Source organism: Streptopelia decaocto (assembly GCF_964273445.1).
Source record: "Streptopelia decaocto genome assembly, chromosome: 3".
Taxonomy (NCBI): Eukaryota; Metazoa; Chordata; class Aves; order Columbiformes; family Columbidae; genus Streptopelia; species Streptopelia decaocto.
In genome coordinates this window covers 55,010,473-55,031,706 of record NC_138656.1, presented here as the reverse complement: position 1 = coordinate 55,031,706, position 21,234 = coordinate 55,010,473, and the positions used below count along the sequence as shown (strand labels likewise).

The window sequence follows — 21,234 nt, the reverse complement described above, 5'->3', positions numbered from 1 at the left end:
TATGAGAAGACAGATGCAGTTCTAAGGACAATTTTAAATTATATTAATATTTTTTTCTATACGGTTCAATGTTTTCCTCCTCCTAAGAAACAGATGGTGTGCATGGTACTCTAAATGAAAAAACAAAAAAAAACACAAACCAAACCAAACCAAAAAAAAAAGACCACACAAAAAAAAAAACAACAAACAAACAAACAAAAAAAAACCCCACAACTTTTTTTTTGCACTTCCCACCTGTCTAGTACTTTGAGATGAATAATGTTTCTCTAGCATATTCAGTGTTAGTTTGCCATTGAAAAACTGTTTCTAAGCTTTGCATGACTCCACACAAAATAATCCCTGGAGGTCATAGTCATGGCTGCTTTATCTTATTTAGCTATGGTAGAAAGTTTGGAGGAGAGGGAAGCAAAGAAAGGATGGAAACAAAATCCAATTTAAGGCAATAAATTATAGCCACATGTTCTGAAACATGTGGAAACCAAAATCCATATTCTGCTTCCCATGCTGTCTGCAGCAGAACATTTATACTAGGAGTGGAGTAGAGGTGGGCTGGTACAAAGAGAGTCACCCAGGAACCAGGATTTTGTTAAAGCTTTCATCAAGAAAACAAAATCTTTGTCTTTGAAACAAAAGCACCCATTTTTCAAAATATTTTCTGCTTTTTTTTTTTTTTTTTTTTTGTACAAGCCTGGTTTTGTAACTTTTCCTCCCTGAACGCATAGGACAACACACCTGAAACAGATGGACTCAACTCTCTGCATTTTACTTTTTCAAAACATCATACCTGAGAAAAAAAAAATATGGAAAAGTGCATCAGGAATGATTTTACTCCAGTGCAGAATACAGAAGTGCAGGCTATTGTACTCTATTTTACCGAAATAGAAGGTGACATTTTAAAAAATATTTAATGGGAAAAGATGTTCTATTCTGAGCCTTTTTACACTTTAAAACATCACAGGACTTCCTTGCATTTTTAACATTTGCTGTTGCGGAGGTCAAAGATTAAAACATTCCCTCTCTTTCCTGGAGAATAATTTATTCTGAGGGACAGCAGGTGTAGCTGGCATGACAACTTGTGCTTTATGCATCTGTGAGACAGTATCATCTGCTTTGCCCTATGTCATCATAGTACAATGGGCAGCACTGGTGCTTTCTTAGGAAAGGACCACCAGTTCTTCTGACAGGTAGAATTTATAGCTGGATAAAATCCAATATATGACCTGTCACACATGCTACCAAATGTGATATTCTATAAAATCAGTCTTAAATCATCTTGTCTTTAAGGCCACATAATCTCAGTGCTGAGGCCATGAGAGAAAGCTGCCCAGCTGACATTCCTGTTGTCACTGGTATGCACCATGGGGTGAGTGTGGGATAAGGATTTAAATACTTAGTCCTTAGAAATGGGACTCTCAGGATTCCCTGAGCTACTTAAAATAAGAAATTTAAATTCGCATCATTTGGAAAAACAAGCAGAAGACTCTTTAAAAATAAATAGCTTGTCAAGTATTTTCTTCATACTTTTGTAAGTTATGTTAACAGTACTTATTAATACCCAAGTAAAGCATTTCTTTTCCCTTTAAACCAAAAGAAGGGGATGAGCTCTGAAGTTAAAAAAAAAATCGGAAAGGAGCAGCATATCTTCCTAATAGGTATGATCTTTCATAGGCTCACTCTGCTTTATAGTTCAGACAGAACGAGTGATTTTGCTGGAGCTTTATGGATGTTTAGGTCCTCGGGGCAGGCTGGGGACAGGTGGCTCTGTGCATGCTTGTTTATAAAACTCCCCCAGCATATCACAGCCTGACTCGCCAACCTCTGGGCTTGTGCCCTTGTGTACACTGAGCCAGATTGTCCATGTTAACCTGATAACTCCTGGAAGTCTGCTCTCTCCTTGAGCTAGAACAGAAATATACCTCAGATGTGATTCCATACAGGGCTTATCCCAGAGCTCCAGAAGTGTTGACTAAAGGCAGCTTTGACCACTTCCTGCACCTCTCTGTGAAGCAGATGTGAAACACTACCGTTCAAAAGACAGGAGAACATTTCTTCTGCATAAATGATGCCACAAGGTGCAAAGGTATGATAGTTGAGGTCTCAAGTTTACTAACTGCAGCAAACCTCCTCCCTATTTTTCCCTGCATATACTTCTAAAGAGTAAAATGTGAATGCAAGAAATCAAAATGTTACCAGCAAACCAAAAGGACTACAGAAATAAGACTTACAAACAGCAGAATTTAATGTAAAATCAGCTAAAGGAAGTTTAAATTAACCTATTAAATCTTGTGAGAGCCTGACTTGGTCGCTGTGAAGCCAAAATATTAATGATCAATCAACACTTATCTCCCCTCATCAAAAAGCAGCCCAGAAATCTCTATTTCCAAGCACATCCACAACGTTTATCTTCCTCCTGTCTTCTCAGCCCCCTGCCCCCTACCTCCAAAGCCATGTGGAAGGACAAGGTCTTGCACAGCCTTGGAGCAGGGGTGGAAACTGTGAGCCAGCGGCTCCCACATCAGCAACAGGTGGCTTTGGTGCAGGTCGTTGCTTTATGGCACATGCAAAGTAAATGAAGATCATGCACTTCTCTAGCAGAAAGGTGTAAGATGCACACTGCATTTATTTTGGCAAGTGTCTACAAAGGGGTAGTCGCTAAGGTGCTGCTGGCCTACCATGAAATCATGGTGGAAGCACAAAGATATGCAAGACACTACACAGACGTTCAGAGTATGTAAATGATTTTAAATTTATTTTCAACAAAGAACTTTGGTTTGAAGAAAACCTTTAACACTATTAATTGAGTCTGACTCCATGTAAACTGATAAATCTTTCTGTTTTCAAAGGTATGAGGTAAATTTGTTACTTCCCACAATAAAATAGAAGTCTAAAGTGCAGGAGTGGAGCAATAGCTTCTTATGTAGCTGGTCTTGTAACTTTGATCACAAGCCAGTGGTAGAGTCTTTATTAACATCACAACCAGCCCTGGGCTCTCTAGGCCAGGCTTTCCTAGTATCAGGATTTTATCTTTAATATTTTAAACTTTGAAAGTTCACTTCATTTTGAGGAACAGATGGAGGCTTATGTATTTACTGACATTTTTACCCATCTGTGACAACACAAGCGGGTTAGAGAATGGGTAGAACATAACCATAATATATTAGCAAATTTTTAATAAATGTTACTGAAGCTTCACAAACGAAATGCATAGATTCTAATTTGTATAATATTACTAAGAAACCTTCATTAGTGTAACTGCAGAAAACAATCCTATTTCAGGGGAAAAATTCTGTGAAGAAAATTGGAATGCATACAAAAACAAAAAAAAAAAAACAAAAACAAAAACAAAACCAACACCACCAACAACAAAAAGGATCCTCCTAAATTGAAGAATAAATACATGCTCAGAGGGGATTTGGGATTACACAAGGCTCATTTCTAATTCAGCTGCGCGTAAGATGCTGACAGTAGCTCCTTAGAAGGAGATAGCAGACTAAATCTAGTTAACTTTAGAAAATGATCTTGATTTTGCTCTGGCGCAACACACAGAGTGTATTCAGGGACAACTGCTCTTGAGGAGAGAGAGAGCAATGGCAGAGGGAGAGAAAGCAATGGCAGAATCACCTCCACTGTGGTAAAGAAGCTTGATGTCTCTTCAGAGGCTGTTTAAGAGATGGATTGCTTCAGAGCATCAGCATCTTGGCTCTCCCTTGCCACTCATGCCTGTTTCCCACCTGCCTATGCCAAAATGCTATTCAGCTTGATGTCTGCAGAATAGTGGCTGGAGGAAGATTCATAATGTCATGACAGATTTTCTGTCACCAGCACACAGCTTGACTGTTGCTGTGGCAAAAAAGGAGATACAAAAAAACCACAAACCAACCAACCGACCAAACAAAAACGACAACAACAAACAAACAAACAAAACAACAACTACAAGAGTGCAGAGGATGCTCGAATCCAGTTTACACTGTGAATTTTGGCTGTTAGGAGTTTGTAGTCTTTTAAAATCTCCCCTGATTGGGCTTGGGATGCTTTTTTGTTTCCTTCTTGCAAATTTGAGAATTATGCATTAACTCAGAATTCTGAGGAAAACCACAGAAATGGAGAAGTGTGTGAAAGGTTAAAATGGTCTGAGATCAAAATATAAGCTTAATAAAGGTGTGTTGATAATGGTGTAATTTTAAAGGTGCCAAAGTGGCCTTGCAGATCCTCCGAACTTTATTTATTGTGGATTATAACAAAAACTTAAATATTTAACAAGCACGAACGAAACCAACAACAAAATCTTATCCAAATCAAACACACTAACTGTGTCTATACTAGTAAACGAACCAGAGTCAGGGTCTAACCTGGGCTCAAGCAATCAGCCCTAAAGTTAAATTGTTCGCAAGTATTAACTCCCTGGCAGAGTTTTGGTCAGTATCAAAGTGCACAGCCTCAGATAATGACCTGTCACAGGTGCAGAAACCCTGTTTAGGGCATGGGCTTTATGCACTGGGGCTGTGTGGTGCCAGTCAGCCCTAGGGCCAGAGAACTCTCCCAGTCTGTTTTATCTGCAAGAATAAATGCAGCCTGTAGTTGCCAGCTAAAAAAAAAAAAAGGCTACTTAAATCTCTTAGCAGCAAAATTTCCATCTTACAAAGGTTTATTTTGTAACCATGTATCATTCCAAATCAGTTTAAAATGTCAATTAAAACAGGAATAAATGTCTAGCGCTTTTAACAGAAAAAATGAGAGAATGCATCATGGAAATGAGTCTGTGCCCCTGGTAGATAACACTCATAAGATGAAGATCCTTTCACTAGAAAAGTGGGTCAGGCATTCATTATGTGAGGCAGAAAGCAAAGGAGATGTGAATCTTGTCTAGTCACCCTTAATAATTCCATAGCACATATATTTGTCTAGATGGCAACTCCGGCTCTTCTGAAGTAGCTGATGAGGGCCTGATACCAGCAGATGCTGAGCATCCATTATGCATCAATAGGTATCTTCTGCTCCTGTTGACATCCACGTTGAAGGAGCTTCCCAGCTCAGGACCTTGTCTAACAGAAAATCTGGAAACCAGCAGCTAACACCCATCTAAACAGAAGCCTGCCTGTGATAGAGACAGACTGGCATGGCGGTTCTCAATCCTGTTTGTCAGTTGGACAGATGTTAAGTGTAAGATGCTGCATCCTATCTGATTGCAATGTGAATAAACGTAAACTAGTTTAGTCAGTGCTAATTTTATAAAATACAGTGTTCATAAACACCATGGTAGGAATCATACTTTACCAACACATAGAGCCCTCTTTAACTGAAGAACTTTACAACACTTTATGAAAATGTGAATTTAGTATGAATGTTACCAGGCAACTTTTCACATTTGGAAAGTGCAACTAAATCCATGGAAGCATAGCAGTGACCCTAATCAGGCTCAATTCTTTACTGTTGCTGCTATTTTCATCTTTGTAAACCAATAAAAATAAAGAAGCATTATAGAAAATGAGGCTGGCCCTCTTTATCAGAATTAATCGAGACCATTAGGTTTGCTAGCTATTGGAATAGAGGGCTTCTATTCATCCAGTTACTCTTTCAAAGAATACAATTTCTATTTCTTTGAACACTAGACAACTGCCACTTTTAATTGTCTCAAATATATGAAAGAATTTCTTGCAAAATAGCTGTACCCAGAAGTAAAGACACTGTGGATTGTCTGGTAATTAGATGTACCCATTGTACAAGGCAGAATATGAATGGTAAAATTATTCTGAAGGAAGGAATGAAGCTGACAACCAGAGTAGTGATCTGTTCTGGGACCTGACAAGAGAAATACACCCTTGAGTTGAATCTTGCCTAAAGCAGAAACTAGCTGTACAGTAATGAAACAAAGCTAAAGTAACTCCATTAGGAATCATTGGCAAGTGAATTTTGGCAAGCCATGGATTTTTACCTATACAGAAATTACATTACACGTCTTAGAACGAAAACCTCCAAAATTTATCCTAGAAGAGAGTAAAAGTTTCCAAAATTGTAGTAGCATATAGTGTGGCTCTCGTTGTGTAAAAGTAATACAATTTCTTTAAAGTAGAATCCAGCAGAAAGCATATTTTCTTAGATTTTCAGAAAAACAAAATACATCTGAGAAAGAAGGGTTTAGGAAAGTGAGATTACGTTAAATCACTAGTTATTTCGTCTCTCGCACAATTACAGCTTTTACTTACTGCCGGTCTAATTTTGAGAGAGATACTGTCTTGTGTCTTAGAAGCTTGAGTACAGTGCACACTGTTAGTTTCCATCTGCCTTTGGATGCCTGCTGAGCTGCAATATCTGTAGCTAGGTAACTTAAATCAGCCACACAAGAACAGAGGAGAAGAGCAAGTCCAGTAAAGCTGACCATTAAAAGGACTAGACTCTTTTCATGTATCTTTTAGCCTGCATTGACCTTGAGACCATTTCTCTCCTTCACCCTGAAATCATCCTGAAGTGTGAATGTCATTACATCTTTTTAAGCAGCCTCCAAAAATATTCTTCAATCACAGTCCTTGTTTACATATGATTCTAGTAAATGAGTCAACTGTGGCACTGGTGGGCACGCCTGGAGCACTGGGTCCTGTTCTGGGCTCTTCATTGCGAGAGACATGGACATACTGAAGAGAGACCAGCAAAGAACCTCAAAGATGATGAAGGGCCGGGAGCACCTCTGCTATGAGGAAAGGCTGAGAGAGCTCAGACTGTTCCACCTGAAGAAGAGAAGGCTCAGAGGGATCTTATCAATGCATATAAATACCTGAAGGGAGGGTACAAAGAAAACAGAGCCAGGCTCCTCTTAGAGGTGCCCATTGACAGGACTAGATGCAATGGGCACAAAGTGAAACACAGGAGGTTCCTCTGACCTCAAGAGTTCTGTCTCTTCCAACCTCAGCCATTCTGTGATTCCGTAGGAGAATATAACTCATGGCTTTAAAAGGAGACTATTAGTCTGACTGTCACTCATTAACAGAAAAGGTTACCAGATTTTAGATCTATTCTATTTTAAATTGTTAAATATACAGGAAAGGGAATAGAGTGGAACACTGCAGATTTGCTAAAGCCTTTTTAGGTACTTACTTGACTGAGCACATCCCCTATGACTTACTTTAGCTTAGCATTCATATTTCATTAAGGATGATCTACCTTCACAGTGGCATGTGGGATGCAATTTAATAACCTTATATAATGATCTTATATAAACTCCAAAATCTTGGCCAAGGCTTCCCATTAACAAAGAGATGATTATACTCTTAAGCACTAGATCACTTGGGTTCAATTCTGCTTTTACTTGAGCTGAGGAATACCACAACATAAGTAAGACTATCAGGACAGAGCTAAATGTCTTAACTGACTAGACTTTAATAACTTGAGATGCTCCAGATATCTTAAACCTTAATTTCTACCAATCTCCTTTTTCTTTTATGGTTAATAGTTTGATCTGTAATGATTTAGACCACTTAGGCTGAAGCCAGCACAGTATTAAAAAAGCACTGCTATTGAAAAGCAGTAAGATATTCAGCCTGGTCTCCCCCAACTTTAAAATTGCAAAAAAAAAATACAAACTCAGATAAACTGAGAAGTTTCTTATTTCTCACAGGGAAGTTCACAATTCTGAACAATGATGGGCTGGCTTTGCTATTAGCCTTTGAACAAAAGCATTCATGGACCTTAGTTCCAGGTTTTCACAAGGGAGAAAAGTAGGATCAGAGGATCATCCATAGTGTTTTTAAGTGTATTTCCTTTTAAACTCTGAAATATCTCACAGGACTAAAAGCTTTACACAGAAAAGTATGCACAGCACTGCAAGAACAGCACTATGGAACAAAGGAGAACTGGCAGCAATTTCTTCAGTCACCCCTGGATTGCTGGTACAGTTTAAGTGTCAGAAATAGAGAAGGGAACAGGCCAGGATGCTTGTGTGTAGGCACAGATGGGTTTGACCACATCTTTTTATTCCTATGTCCACACACTCCACATCCATGCTGTCAATGTCACTCTTCTATAAATCTCAAAGCTGGTTTAGAGAAGTGAGGATACTTCAAAATAACCCAAAACAGAAATGTAAGTTTTGCTGTGCTTTAGGATTTTGTCACTGTAAGGCATTGCTCTTCGAGCTTTTCTCCACAGTTCTTAGTATAAACATGATTCTGAGTGAAAGGTGGGGCTACTGTTTGCTGGACTCTTAAGAGATGAGGTTCTAATAAACTCCAGGTATCATGAAGCTAAGAGTTTTGACTGCTGGTTATTCTGATGAACTGTTTTCTCATTTGAAAATCTCTTTTCTTGTAATCAGAAAGCTTACTGGCAAAAGCATCTACTATGACAGAATATAATTTTTCTAAAGAGGTTTTTAAAGTTAAGCATAATATTTCCTTTAAATCCATTATTGATTACATTAACTAGAATTACAAAAGCCTAGTTAGAATAATAGTTACTAACAATGAATGAAAGCAAGACAATGGATTATTTCATTTTAAAATGCAATTATAATTATTTTTAAAACCATCAAAACAAATTATGGAATTTCATTAATCTTAAACTTTTCCACGAACACTATTTTGTGGAAAAAAACAATTCAAAAGTGAATTATCTTTAACTGTCAAATTTGTGTGGAACACAAACTCAGTTCCAGTCAGCTGCAGTCTCGGTAAAACCCCAGTGGAAGGTCCTGGTGACACAGCTTCTGCATCCATCCTGGGTAGCAAAAGTCAGATCAGAAAATTTCCACCTTGAGCTCCCCCCTGGCCCAGAGGATTTGTGCTATGCAGCAAGGTGCATATGGGAGCCAGAAGCCTGCCTGCATTTACTGTTACTGGATCCTGAGCAGACACTAAGCTTTTCAGTTGAAAGCACATTCACGGCAAACCCAAGTGCCCAGCCGTCTGTTACAGACTGTTGCTCAGTTGTATGGTCCTCAAACAAAGAGATGGAAAAAAGAGAAAAAATCTGAAGTACACCACACTACAACACAGCAAACTAAAGCAAGGGGAAAAAATACCACCCAGGAAAATTAGAAAGGAAGGAATTCAATGTTTTCCAGCCATTAGAAGAGAGGAAACATCTTTGTCGTTTGTTTCATTTTTATTTTGCCTTTTGTGACCCATGACAAGAAAAAAAAAAAACAGTTATCACTGTGGCTTTTATGGTTACAGGTCAAAATGATGGGACTGCAGTGTAAGCTGAACAAAGAGCTGAGAGCTTTGTGGCTATGCATCCTTTCCCCCATCTGAAGTTTGAGATACTGGAGGGGTTTTAGCTGTAATACAAAATCTCTGGGATGCTGCCCTCGCATATACTTGCATTATTTTTAAAAAACATATAAAGAAACAAATGAAAAACAATAAAAGAAGATATTTGCTTGTTTGTTTCTTTTTCTTACATGAGGTAAAGCTTGCAGAATCAGATGTCAAGTTTATAAATTCTCCTTGCAAACACATTTTTTTCACTCTAAACCAGCTGAGTCCAAGTTAGAGTCTATGTTTGTTTGTTTGTTTGTTTTAAATATAATTTGAATAATAATGTCTCTTGCACCATCTCTTCACCTAAGGCAAATGTAACTCTGGCACTCAGGAAGCTTAGCACCACAGGTACCTGGACTTTTTGAAAGGAGTTTATAGTTTCAGTGGACACTGCCAAGTAGCTGATTATAGCCTTATGGTACTCGTTGGCTTTTCCCCAACAGTTTCCTTTCCTGTGTCAGTCTGCTCAACACAATCTCTACCATTTAGTTTTAAGCACAAGACAATTAATTTCCTCAGAGAAAGATGTAGCTGTTTTTCACTAGACTTCTAAATTGGATTCAGTATAAAATTTTACATCCTACATTTCTTTACTGAGTTCAGTGAAGATCTGTAAATATTATTTCATTTAAATGACTAGGATGAACACTAATTAAAAAAAAATCCTTCACATTTTTTTGATCTGTTTCTTCTTTGGAACAAAACTTATCATGTTCTGCTGTTAAGACCAGATTCTGATGAGTTTAAGTAAATGCCTCCACAGGCTCCTGACCACTGTTGCCCTCCAAAGTTTCTCACAGACAACCAATGCAGACTTATGGAAACACCAAGTTTGTGATTTTTACACATCTTTCTGTGGATAAACTGCGTGCCACTTGTGGTGGCCTTGCAGACCTCAAGGTTCCACACAAAACTCCACTCCAGAATTCACTTAGTGCCACTAATTTGGCTGGAGTTTGCTCTGCACTTTAATGCTTTGCATATACTGGTATTATTACAACAGTCTAAGTGCTTTAGTCTGTCTGTCTGTTCTTACAAGGAGATAAATTCTCAAAGGTCAGAGATGAGAGACCACAATGCATGGCTTTGATGGCTGATCCATCCTCTTTCTTTCTAATACAGCCAGGGGCATGAAGGACATAATTCATCTTTACCTAAGCCTATGAGAATATCCAGTGCAAGGCATTACTCCTTCATAAAAATCATTACTCTGGTTTTTCTGAGAATAATTATTCTGGATATTATTCATTTATTGTAACAAAAAGTGAACTCTTTTTCTTGCTTTGATAGAAGCTTTTTGTATCATTTATTAAAAAAAAAAAAAGACAATATTTTTCATGTAAAATTTCTATCTCTTGGATGCCTATTTTTGTGACATTAAAAGAGATACAGAATATAGCATTACTGACTAGACTCTAAGTGATTTTGAGATTAACATGGCTGTATTGCTCTTTATGAATGGATCATTATAATATTGCAGCCATTTTTCATCACTACACATTATCACACAATGTAGCAAAATCATCATGCTCCTCTTTTCATAAACAAATACAGCCTGACTAGTTTTCACTGCTATCAGGCTTAAGTGTTCCAGCTGTCAGAAAAACAAGATGTCAGAAAATAATTTTATCTTCATTTTCACAAAAGAAATTAAAGAGTGCCAGTATTATTGCTTGTTGCATTGCCATACAGCGTAGGGGGACCACATCCACCTCTGGCTTCTGTCAGAGCCCACCTCAGCTTGTAGGAGTGAACTTATGAACAGAGCTGTGCAAACAATTGTTTTTTTCAATGACTGACTGCTGAACCACAGTACTGAAGACACTCTGATCAGACTGAATCACAATCAAAAAAGAAAAATATACTGGCATGCACTTTTTCTGCATGCAAATTAAAACCAGGAAAGGTATGTTTCATAGATTTATAGAACATCCTGAGTTGGAAGGGACCCACAAGGATCATCGAGTCCAACTCCTGTCTCTGCATATGACAACCCCACAGTTCACACCATGTGTCTGAGGGTGTTGTCCAGTCTCTTCTTGAACACTGTCAGGCTTGGGACTGTGACACCTCCCTGGGGAGCCTGTTCCAGTGCTCTACCACCCTTTGGGTGAAGAACCTTTTCCTAATGTCCAATCTAAACCTCCCCTGGCACATCTTCCTGCCATTCCCTCACGTTCTGTCATTAGTCACCAAAGAGAAGAAATTGGCCCCTACCCTTCCTCCTCCCCTTGTGAGGAAGCTGTAGCCATGATGAGGTCTCCCCTTAGTCTCCTCCAGGCTGAACAAACCAAGTGACTTTAGCAGCTCTTCATATGGCTTCCCCTCCAAACCCTTCACCGACTTTGTAGCCTCTTCTGGACACTCTCCAGTAGCTTAATATCTTTTTTATCCTGTGGCACCCAGAACTGCACACAGTTCTCCAGGTGAGACTACACCAGTGCAGAGTGGGACAATCACCTCCCTCGCCCGGCTGGCAGTGCTGTGCTTAATGCACCCCAGGACATGGGTGGCCCTCTTGTCTGCCAGGGCACACTGTTGGCTCATGTTCAACTTGGCATTGACCAGAACCCCCAGATCCCTCTCCACAGAGTTGCTTTCCAGCGTCTCATCCTCCAGTCTGTATGTACAGCCAGGGTTGCTGTGTCATAGGTGCAAAATCCAGACCTTGTTCAACTTCATGTGGTTGGTGATTTCCCAGTTCTCCATACAGTTCTGTTCGCACAGCATGCTTTACACCAGACACTTGTAACTCAAGGAATCAAAGAGCTTGGAGACAGGCAGAGGCACACCACTTTGTGTTGAAGAGTGAAGGTATTATATTTCCCCAGCTGGTGAATGATCTAGGATTGGTGCCCATCTTTGTCTCAGAGTTTCCAAAACCTCTTTCCCCTCACTTCAGGAAAATGAACTGATCATATGGTCTTGTTTTCAAGCTCTTCCCTCAGTGACATATACAATATTGTACTTTATATGAATGTGCTGCTTTTTGCTGGGTTAGAGTTAATTTTCTTCATAGTAGCTAGCATGGGGCTATGTTTTGGATTTGTGCTGAAAGGAGTGTTGATAACACAGGGATGTTTTAGTTATTGCTGAGCAGTGCTTGCACAGGGTCAAGGCCTTTTCTGCTTCTCACACCACCCCACCAGTGAGTGGACTGGGGGTACACAAGGAGCTGGAGGGGACACAGCCAGGACAGCTGATCTCAACTGACCAAAGGGATATTCCACACCATATGACATGACACTCAGAATATAAAGCTGGGGGAAGAAGAAGGAAGGGGGGGATGTTTGGAGTGATGGCATTTTGTCTTCCTGAGTAACCATTATGCATGATGGAGCCCAGCTTTCCTGGATATGTCTGAACACCTGCCTGCCTATGGGAAGAAGTGAACAAATCCCTTGTTTTGCTTTTCTTGCATGTGCAAAGCAAAAAAAGTTAAACTGATTTTATTTCAACCCAGGACTTTTCTCACTTTTACTCCTTGGATTCTCTCCCCCATCCCACTTGGTAGGGGAATGAGTGAGCAGCTTCATGGTGCTTAGTTGACAGCTGGGGTAAAACCATGACAATAATATACTTAAGGATTCATTACAGAATGGCTTGCTATTAAGTTCAGAGTCTCTTGGTTTTGTCTTGTGCAATGAGTATTCTGTTATTTTTACCAAAGTGGAATAGCTTCAGAAGAACAGCTTGAAAGACATCTACCCTACCGCAGTCCCAGAGGAAGGTTGTTTCAAATCCTGAATGAGTGCACTAACCTGCTTGTTTAAAGGAGAGCTTTTCCTCCTCCAGACAACTCTGAAAATATATTTCCTAAATGAACATGTTTAGCAAATTCAATTTGTGTTCGTCAACATTTTAGGTGAATGGTCATTTTATATCATTTACCAGTGGAATTTTAAAATCACAGTTAAATCTTGATATATTTTGTTTGATTGTGATTTTTTTTTCAGAAGAGGGAGTTGTGGGAGTTTTAAAGAAAGCTTCCACTTAACCTACATCTACTACATCACCATTATTTAAGCTTCGGCAGCCCTACCTGTAGCTCATTGGACTCAAGCATCAAAACAATCCTCCTTGGCTTTTGGACCTATGGCCTAAAAATATTTTGTCTCTCAATCTGATGATAGCAAAAACTCCTAGGAGTAGGATAGGGTGAAGAGCAGTGCCAGTGAGATATATACTCTTTCAAAGGGTGAATCAGTGAAAGAAACATGTCAGAATATCAGTTATCCAGAGACTCTTAACTGAATATTGATTTTAATCTGAGAACCAAATTGTGCGACTGACTTCATGTGGCCTTTGAGCTGGAATAAGGAAAGTTTTTGTGTTACAGTGGTGGCTAGAAGGCTCGTGGCCCTTCTGTGTCCCTTACACAGGTTCAGCACAAAATGTAACTGCCCTGAAGAGCCTACCATCTATCGACTTCAGCCAAAAAGTAGGAATTGAGGACAGATCTCCTGAATAGCAACCCAACACCCTACCAGCTAGTTCACAGTATCCCAGCTTGATTCCTACTCCTTATCTTCATGGCAGCACAAAAAACACCACTAGGGCAAGAGGTTTTAATTGTCATGTTGTCTTCAATGCCAGACATAATTGACAAATACTGTGATGATCTACTGCATATAATGCACATAACTGACAAAATACCTGACTGAATAGTAACTTGTGTTATCCATGCATAGGCAGAATATTCATCTTGGCACCTGTCACAATGGCATACTTTTCTTGGCACCTGTCACAATGGCATACTTTTCTTGCCATAATGGTAACAGTAATTCACTGATTCACCAGATTTAGGCTACTGGTACATCAAAATCTGACCCTGAGAAGCGATTAAAGACTATTTGGATACTGGATTTACAGAGAATGAAAGATCAGGTCCAAACTCTAAATTATTTTCAGTTTCTTAATGGCAGTAGAAGCTAAGAGCAGCAGAAGGAGTGCTAAGCAACTTTTTTAAAAGGCTAAAACCACCAGCTGGAAACACCTGGAGGAAGAGTCAGTGAGATTTTTGCTCTTAAATTAGTCCAATTCTCTTGATTATTTTATCCAATTAGTTTGTTTTTTTAACCTTACAATGCACCAGTGGCCTGCAATACTGATGAAGCAAAGTAATTACTCAACAGAACTACTATTTAATCGCTGAACATGAATATTAACAGCTGAATAATAGTAGCTAAAAAAATAAACATTGGTCTTCTTAATCCCAGTAGTTCCTCCAAAAACACTTCAGCTAGGAACCTGAAGCAGTTTAACCTTATATGTGGTAATTTGTTCAATTCGTATACTTCTTTAAGTAGTCCCTGGTCATTAACATTTGTGAAGTTGCAAAATAGAAATGCACTCACTCGAAATAGAAATCACTCATAATACTACTGTTGCAGTAGTTAAAGAAACTGCTGTTTTTGTAGAAGTCAGGAATCCAAGATACATTTGAAAGGTAAATTGAGGTCACGCCACTTGGGCTTACTGAAATACTTTTTACCATACTCTCCAGAGAAAAAAAAATCAGCATAAAAATGGGCAGAACAAACCTTCCATAGGAACAGAAAACAAATCAGTGCTTGTGCTTTCCACTTAAGTTCTGCCTTTAGACACCCCAAACTCTCTCTTTTTAAGGCATTAGTAGTTTTGTTGTCCTTTTATCATGTCTGATTTACATCTCTGTATTTTTAAGATATCTGCTAGATATACTCTAACTAATAAATAATGGCACCATATATGTTAATTTGCATCAGATGTCTCTCTAGAACACCTCCCTTTTATTTAACTATGTTTTAAAAAAGGCATATCAGCAATTTCCTCCTCTTAAACCCTTAATTAAGGTAATTTTGTTACTCTTTATCCTGTTACTTTTACTCTGTTTAGTTTTAAACTATACAGCATAATTCTTTTGACATAATCAACTAGCTTCCATGATGTAATAATATATCAAGGACACCAGCTCAAGGTATGCAGGGTGCCCTTGGTGCTAAGGACTGCTTGAATTCCGCAGAGAAACGTGAACAGATAGGGTATTTTCAACTGAAGACAGCAACATAGCAAACAGCACTGCAGTGTTGTCATTTTGAGGTAAAAGGTAGCAATCTGTTATTCTGATCAGAGTTATTTAGAGGCTGCTTTCAAAATAGCTTTGCAGTCACAAATGTGTAAATATTTAATTTTTTTTCTAAGAAAACATGAACCAGTCCCTTGAGTGAAAACAGAACACATTTGAATTGAATGTACTTCTGTATAAAAATGATGGTTTCTTTCACAGGAAAAAACATATCAAAAGTAATGTATCCGATGGAACTCCAGTCTTGACAGATATAGATAAATAAAAGTTAAAATGTAGTGCTAGTGTTTGTCACTGGAAACATAACACAGAATTTAGGCCAACATGTATTACAAATTTAGTACAGCTTTAAATACAATACCCAAACTTGAGAAATTGCTCCAACCAAGTGTTACAATTCTTTCTTTAGTCTTCCCTGTTTTGTGTTGGTGACTAATTTCAGCCACTGAACTCTAGCCAAGAATGGTGAGAGGAAGGAATTAGGGGAAAGTATGTACTTTACATAGTCAGTCTGCTACAGATACCAGAAAACTGCACACTGCATTCTGGGCCCATCATGTGAACTTTTTACCGAGATACAATCATATAGAAAATCAAAATGCATAGGGCCTATCTGTTACTTCTTTGATAAAAAAGTGCAATGAAGTCCTCATGGTTTTCTTATCTGTTTTCCTATTTATCTTTCTAACTCCCCACTCATTACCTGTATTCCACCTTCATCTGCCCGTGTTGGTTTTCCTAAGTTTAGCAGAGATTTTGCATGAGCAAGACAACAGTATTTGATCCCAGACATGAAATTAAATTAGCAGTGTTGATTAACCACTCTCAGATGAGTCACCTGCTACTTCCCGTAAGACACTGCATCCAAAACTTGGAATAAGCCTATTGGCTGACGAATAAATTATCTCAGTACAGCTTAGCTGCTGCCCATGTGATGGAGGAAAGAAAATGAGCAGGTTTGTTCTCTTTTGGATGGACTCGAGTGAACACCCTGTTACATTCCCAACCTGCACAAGCTATTTCCTCCTTCCATGGTGTTACTCTTCCACAGAACCAAAGAACACTCCTCTGCACCCAGCAGAGAAGGCAAATACTACTCTACCTATGGACTGCAAAGGAGGAAGGGAGGGAGGGAGAGAGAGACAACCTTTGTGCCTTCTCTGCTTCTCCCTCACCTCAACTTTGTGCTCTGCCCAGATGCAAGGTGACCCTAAGCAGTTACATGTGTAGACTTAAAGATTACAAGACAGAAAGTTGATGGTCCCTTTTTTTTCTCCTCCTGTATATGGAGCTCCCATTGACATTTCTGGGTGCTCCCTCTATAGACTGATAAGCAGCAGGTCAGAGGAGATGGAAAGGCTTTTTACCTGCCAACCCCAGAGTTCAGGATGTGTTGTTTCTCCTGCAGCAGCTGATGACAGCCTAACACCTTAGCAGCACTGGAGCTGCATTCCTACGCTGTAACAGGGGAAGCAGGACCAAGGGCCTGAACTAAGGTCTTGGCAGGTAAGTGAAGGAGAAACCAGTATCAAACAGTTTTGTTTGAAAGTGTACGTCTTTGTAATGTTTAAGTCTTAATATGTGCTCTGCTTTAGCTGGGAGCTTAAACTTCCACTTTCCAGAAGAGGGTTTGAGATCACCTATTAACTTTGCCAAACACTTGCAAAAGAGTTGATGAAACTCATAAATGCGGAAGGTCTGGAAAGAGAGGTTATTGGTGCTAAAAATGTCTCAAAGCTGGGATTTCTTCTTAGAGCTGAGCAGAAGTGAATACTCAATCGTTGAATTGGTGAATACTCAATATTTCAAATATGAGCTCTGTTGAGATTGGGAGGAGGGTTTTTTTGCTTGGTTGCTTGTTTTCTCTCAACTGGACATGCAGGGAACACCTGATGAAGGGAAATCTCCATATTCTTACTACGTTCCACTTTGTAAGCTTAATTATTGCAACTAGGTTTCCTATATGAGTACTTATGTCATTCAAAATGTGCTTTATTTCAGTAGTTATCAGGAATTTTGTTGTCAGTGTCAATACCATGTTCCAGAACATTCACAGAGAGAATACACAGAGGAAATTGCTACCACTAAGGCAAATCCAATTAAAAAGATATTTACAGAAAAAATATGCGATGCTAGTTAGCAGCTCAAAAGAGAAAAAACATACAAACAAACCAACCACACATCTTTACATAAAGTAAGTCTTTCTTTTCCTTGCTTCTGGTAATATGAGGGTAATGGGTATCTTTCTGTTGACAGGCCAGTAAGCTTTACTTTTTGGAGTGAAAAACAAATCTGAGTCAGAGAAGGAAATCATAAGGAGATGCAACATGCTAAGTTCTGTACCCGAGCTATCTGCTACCACCTTATCCTGGAAAGAAAAGAGGGAACATGTGTAAAGAAAGAACAACCATCCAGAACTGATGGGGCACCAAAGCCTCATCAATGTCCATTTCAGATATTCTTATCCCGCCTGCCCTTATTGTTACTAATATTCTCAATTTACTAAGTAAGTCCAAAAGTGACCTCTAAGTTTATGTCCATCTTTCAGCAGATTAACTAGGAGCTTGTAAAAAAGTTACACATAGTAGTAGCAACTGTTAATTAACATTCATCAGAATTAAGGGAAAAAGTCATCAAACATTTATCTCCAAAGTCTGGGTGTAGCTTTTGGGATCAAGGGTAAAAAATGACATGATATATTTTAAAAGTTTGCATTACTATAGCCATTGTTTTAAATCAACTTTCTCTAGACAAAATAAAGTGTTGTACTACATTGCAGCCTCACTGTTAGGAATGAAGATAGAGGAGACAATGCAGGAAGGCCAACACATACGACCAAAATGGAGAGTATACAAGTCATAGAAGAATGGTAAGTTGGTCAAACTGTTGTCCAGTAAATGTTTACAATTTGCTTATAACTAATGTCAAGATTTGCCTTGGCTTTTATTCTTTGGTAATGTCTTTTTAATTACTTTACCTCCAAAAATTTCTATGCAAAATGAAGCAAAATCTGTCCTGACAATGAAAAGCCAACAGAGACTTCCATAAGTTAAGTTTACTTATGGTTTCTTATTTGTGCAATGGTGAGGAGGAATGGGAGATGTGTGCATGGTTCCATAGATCTATGGTCTCTGTAAGAAGCCTCCTCTACCTAAGGGATCATTTTTTTTCTCTTTACCTAGACAAGAAAAAAAAACTAACAGGCAAAAGTGTACTTCACAGTCAGATCTTTAATGTAGTTACCTCTCATAAAACAGCTTGGACTATGGTTTTACCTGAATTAACCAAGGAAACACATACCTTGGAAGAAGGCTAACACACACTGAAAGTCTGAGCTTCTGTTTCTGTCTAAAGCTAGGGTCCATATTTATTGTGTTGGGGAAAATGCTAAACTATCTGTGGCCTTCAGTCATCTAATCCCATAAAAAGTAAATTGAAACCTAACTGTAGAGTATATGAACCCAAACAACTCATTGTCTTCATTGCTACTCATGGTCATTTATGAGAGGACAATGCTGGAAATTTCCACAAAATACTCTAGTGAAGAGAGCTTCCCAAAAGACAATAAGGGTGCACAGGCTGCCTGTCAGCTGGGTCTCTCAGCAGGGTCCTTTCACTCTCCTCATAAAGAGTTTTCTCGTTCAAATCTGTGTGTTTATGCTTTTTGGTTCAGATTACAATGATTTTGCTGGATGGTTTAAATCTCAAACACTTCCTCATTTATTAGACCTATTGGACTGCCAAAAAGCTATCACAGATAGCTTTCCATCATCCAGTCTGCCTTGCACACAGAGTTGATAAATGGACTTGAAGAGGAATCATGTGGATAAATGTCACTTATTGTGCCACATGATTACACAGAAGCTATTAACAACAGATAGTAAAGTTCTTGTGCTGGATACTATCAGGAAGGGGAGAGTGAGCACTCACAATTAAGTTGGAAACCGTATTTAATTGTTGCTAAGTAGCCTGGAGTATTACCTCCTCAAGCTATTCATTCATACATTAATGAATTAGTGACGCAAGTTAGTTTTCTGATCATTTATCCAGTGCGTCCACTGTTAAAAGCCACAAATAGTTTCCTTCAGAAAATGGGAATAACGACATTTTCCCATTCCTTCTCTGTCCAGTTTTGCCAGCAACATCCATCACATCTCGTGCCAATAGATCATCATTCAGGTCAATAGCACTAAACAGAGGGAATCTTAGCAACCCTTAGGTACAAGCACAGAGAAATACGCTAATTTAAAAGCTCTCTGAATTGCTATTTTGTTGGGTCTCATTAGTATGCTCTTGGCTGCCAAGAGCCTTTTGTTTTTCTTGTCCTTCCTGAACCAAATCATGTGGCCGAATTGATTGGCCAGTGATTGGCCAAACACCATAAGAAGCAGGCAGGGACATGAGGTGTCATCTAAACCCCTCATGAAAGCAAGTCTATTTCAGATCCCTGAAATCACATCTCTGTTAACTGCAGAGGCAGGAATTTAGTGCTGTTTTGGGTTTTTGTCTTTGAGTCTGATGACTAAAAACAGTGGTAGAAAACTTGTAGAAAGCCAAATGCATGTCTCATAACATTAAACACGTTTTAATGAGCTATTGAGATAATGAATGCACAAGTGAACAATATTCCCCTGTCATGGCTGAAGCCTTGTTGCTTCCAGTTTTAACTCTAGACTAAAGTGCAGTTGAAAGGAAATTTTTTGAATAAATATATGAAAACACTGGTATAAAAATAGAAGCATATTTGTAATTATACTTTGCTTTTGCAGCCAAAACCCTACTGCAGATGAAATTTTGTCTTGGGCTCAGAATTTTGACAAGATGATGAAAACACCAGCTGGGAGGAACCTTTTCAGAGAGTTTCTTCGAACAGAGTATAGTGAGGAGAACCTGCTTTTCTGGCTCGCATGTGAAGATCTAAAGAAGGAACAGAACAAGAAAGTTATCGAAGAAAAAGCAAGACTTATATATGAAGATTACATTTCTATACTATCACCAAAAGAGGTAGAGCTGTAAATGTCTCATTTGCATTTTCTGTTATTCCAGAGCAGAAATGTTATAGCCTGAATTGCCAGATGGGGGTCTGAAAGTCTGCCTGATCTGTTGGATGAAAGTCTTAGTATGGATGTTAAATCAGGAAAGGAAGGGACAGAAAAAGTAGACACCTACCAAGCCACTTGGCATCACTGGCCACAACACCTCAAAGCTCTCTATAAAAAAGAAATAAAAGAGAAACTCCAGAAACAGAAGGGTCTGAAATATGTGTGCTTCTTTAGTAACACCACATGCCTGCCAGAGAGAAAGTAAGTAATGCAAGTGTACTTCAGGGGAAAAAGCACCAAAATTACAGAATTTAAATCAGAATCATTATAGTATTATTTGCTGCAAGATCCGGCTGGGAGAAGAATCTAAATTAGAATAGAGATCACATATTTTCTCTAATGAAAGGTACAATGTGAATTAATAGAACCTTTTTTTTCACTCTGTAAATGCAAGTAACTTTTACTATATCCAGTGGCCAAAAAAAAAACCCACAACAAACACATGCTACCAAATTTGATATTTTAACCCAGCTGTTATATTTCATAATGAAGAAACAATTAGCTAGCTGCATAAAATGGTTTTGCTGAGATACATGCCTGTGTCTATGCATGTGCATGTGTGTCAGGGGGATAATTGCCTAAATCATTAGCTGTCATTTCTGTGCTACAGAAATGCAATGGCCTAAGATTGAAATCTGTTGAAATAAATTCTGAAGACACATGGCTGCAACACGGCTTCTCAAAACTGCCATAACACTACACCCCTGCACGCTCTTTTATCTAGAAGCTGGCGGCCGCTGGCCGAGCAGCCTCCCCACTCTGTTCGTTCCTGCTGTGCAGTCTGGCCTGCTCACACCACTACATTAGACGACAA

The 21,234-nt window shown here is 38.8% G+C and overlaps 1 protein-coding gene across 2 annotated transcripts in view; it reads left to right on the top strand.

Moving 5' to 3' along the window:
• Window positions 1–21,234, top strand: part of RGS17 (regulator of G protein signaling 17) — a gene marked incomplete at both ends in the record, with an annotated part of 29,824 nt that overhangs the window by 5,506 nt on the left and 3,084 nt on the right. The window contains 2 exons of one of the 2 annotated variants that reach the window (XM_082048892.1): window positions 18,110–18,187; window positions 20,088–20,322. In XM_082048892.1, the coding sequence (XP_081905018.1) occupies window positions 18,110–18,187; window positions 20,088–20,322 (313 nt within the window). Of the gene's footprint in view, window positions 1–18,097; window positions 18,188–20,087; window positions 20,323–21,234 lie in introns of both variants that reach the window. The other variant, XM_082048891.1, reaches the window with a different exon arrangement.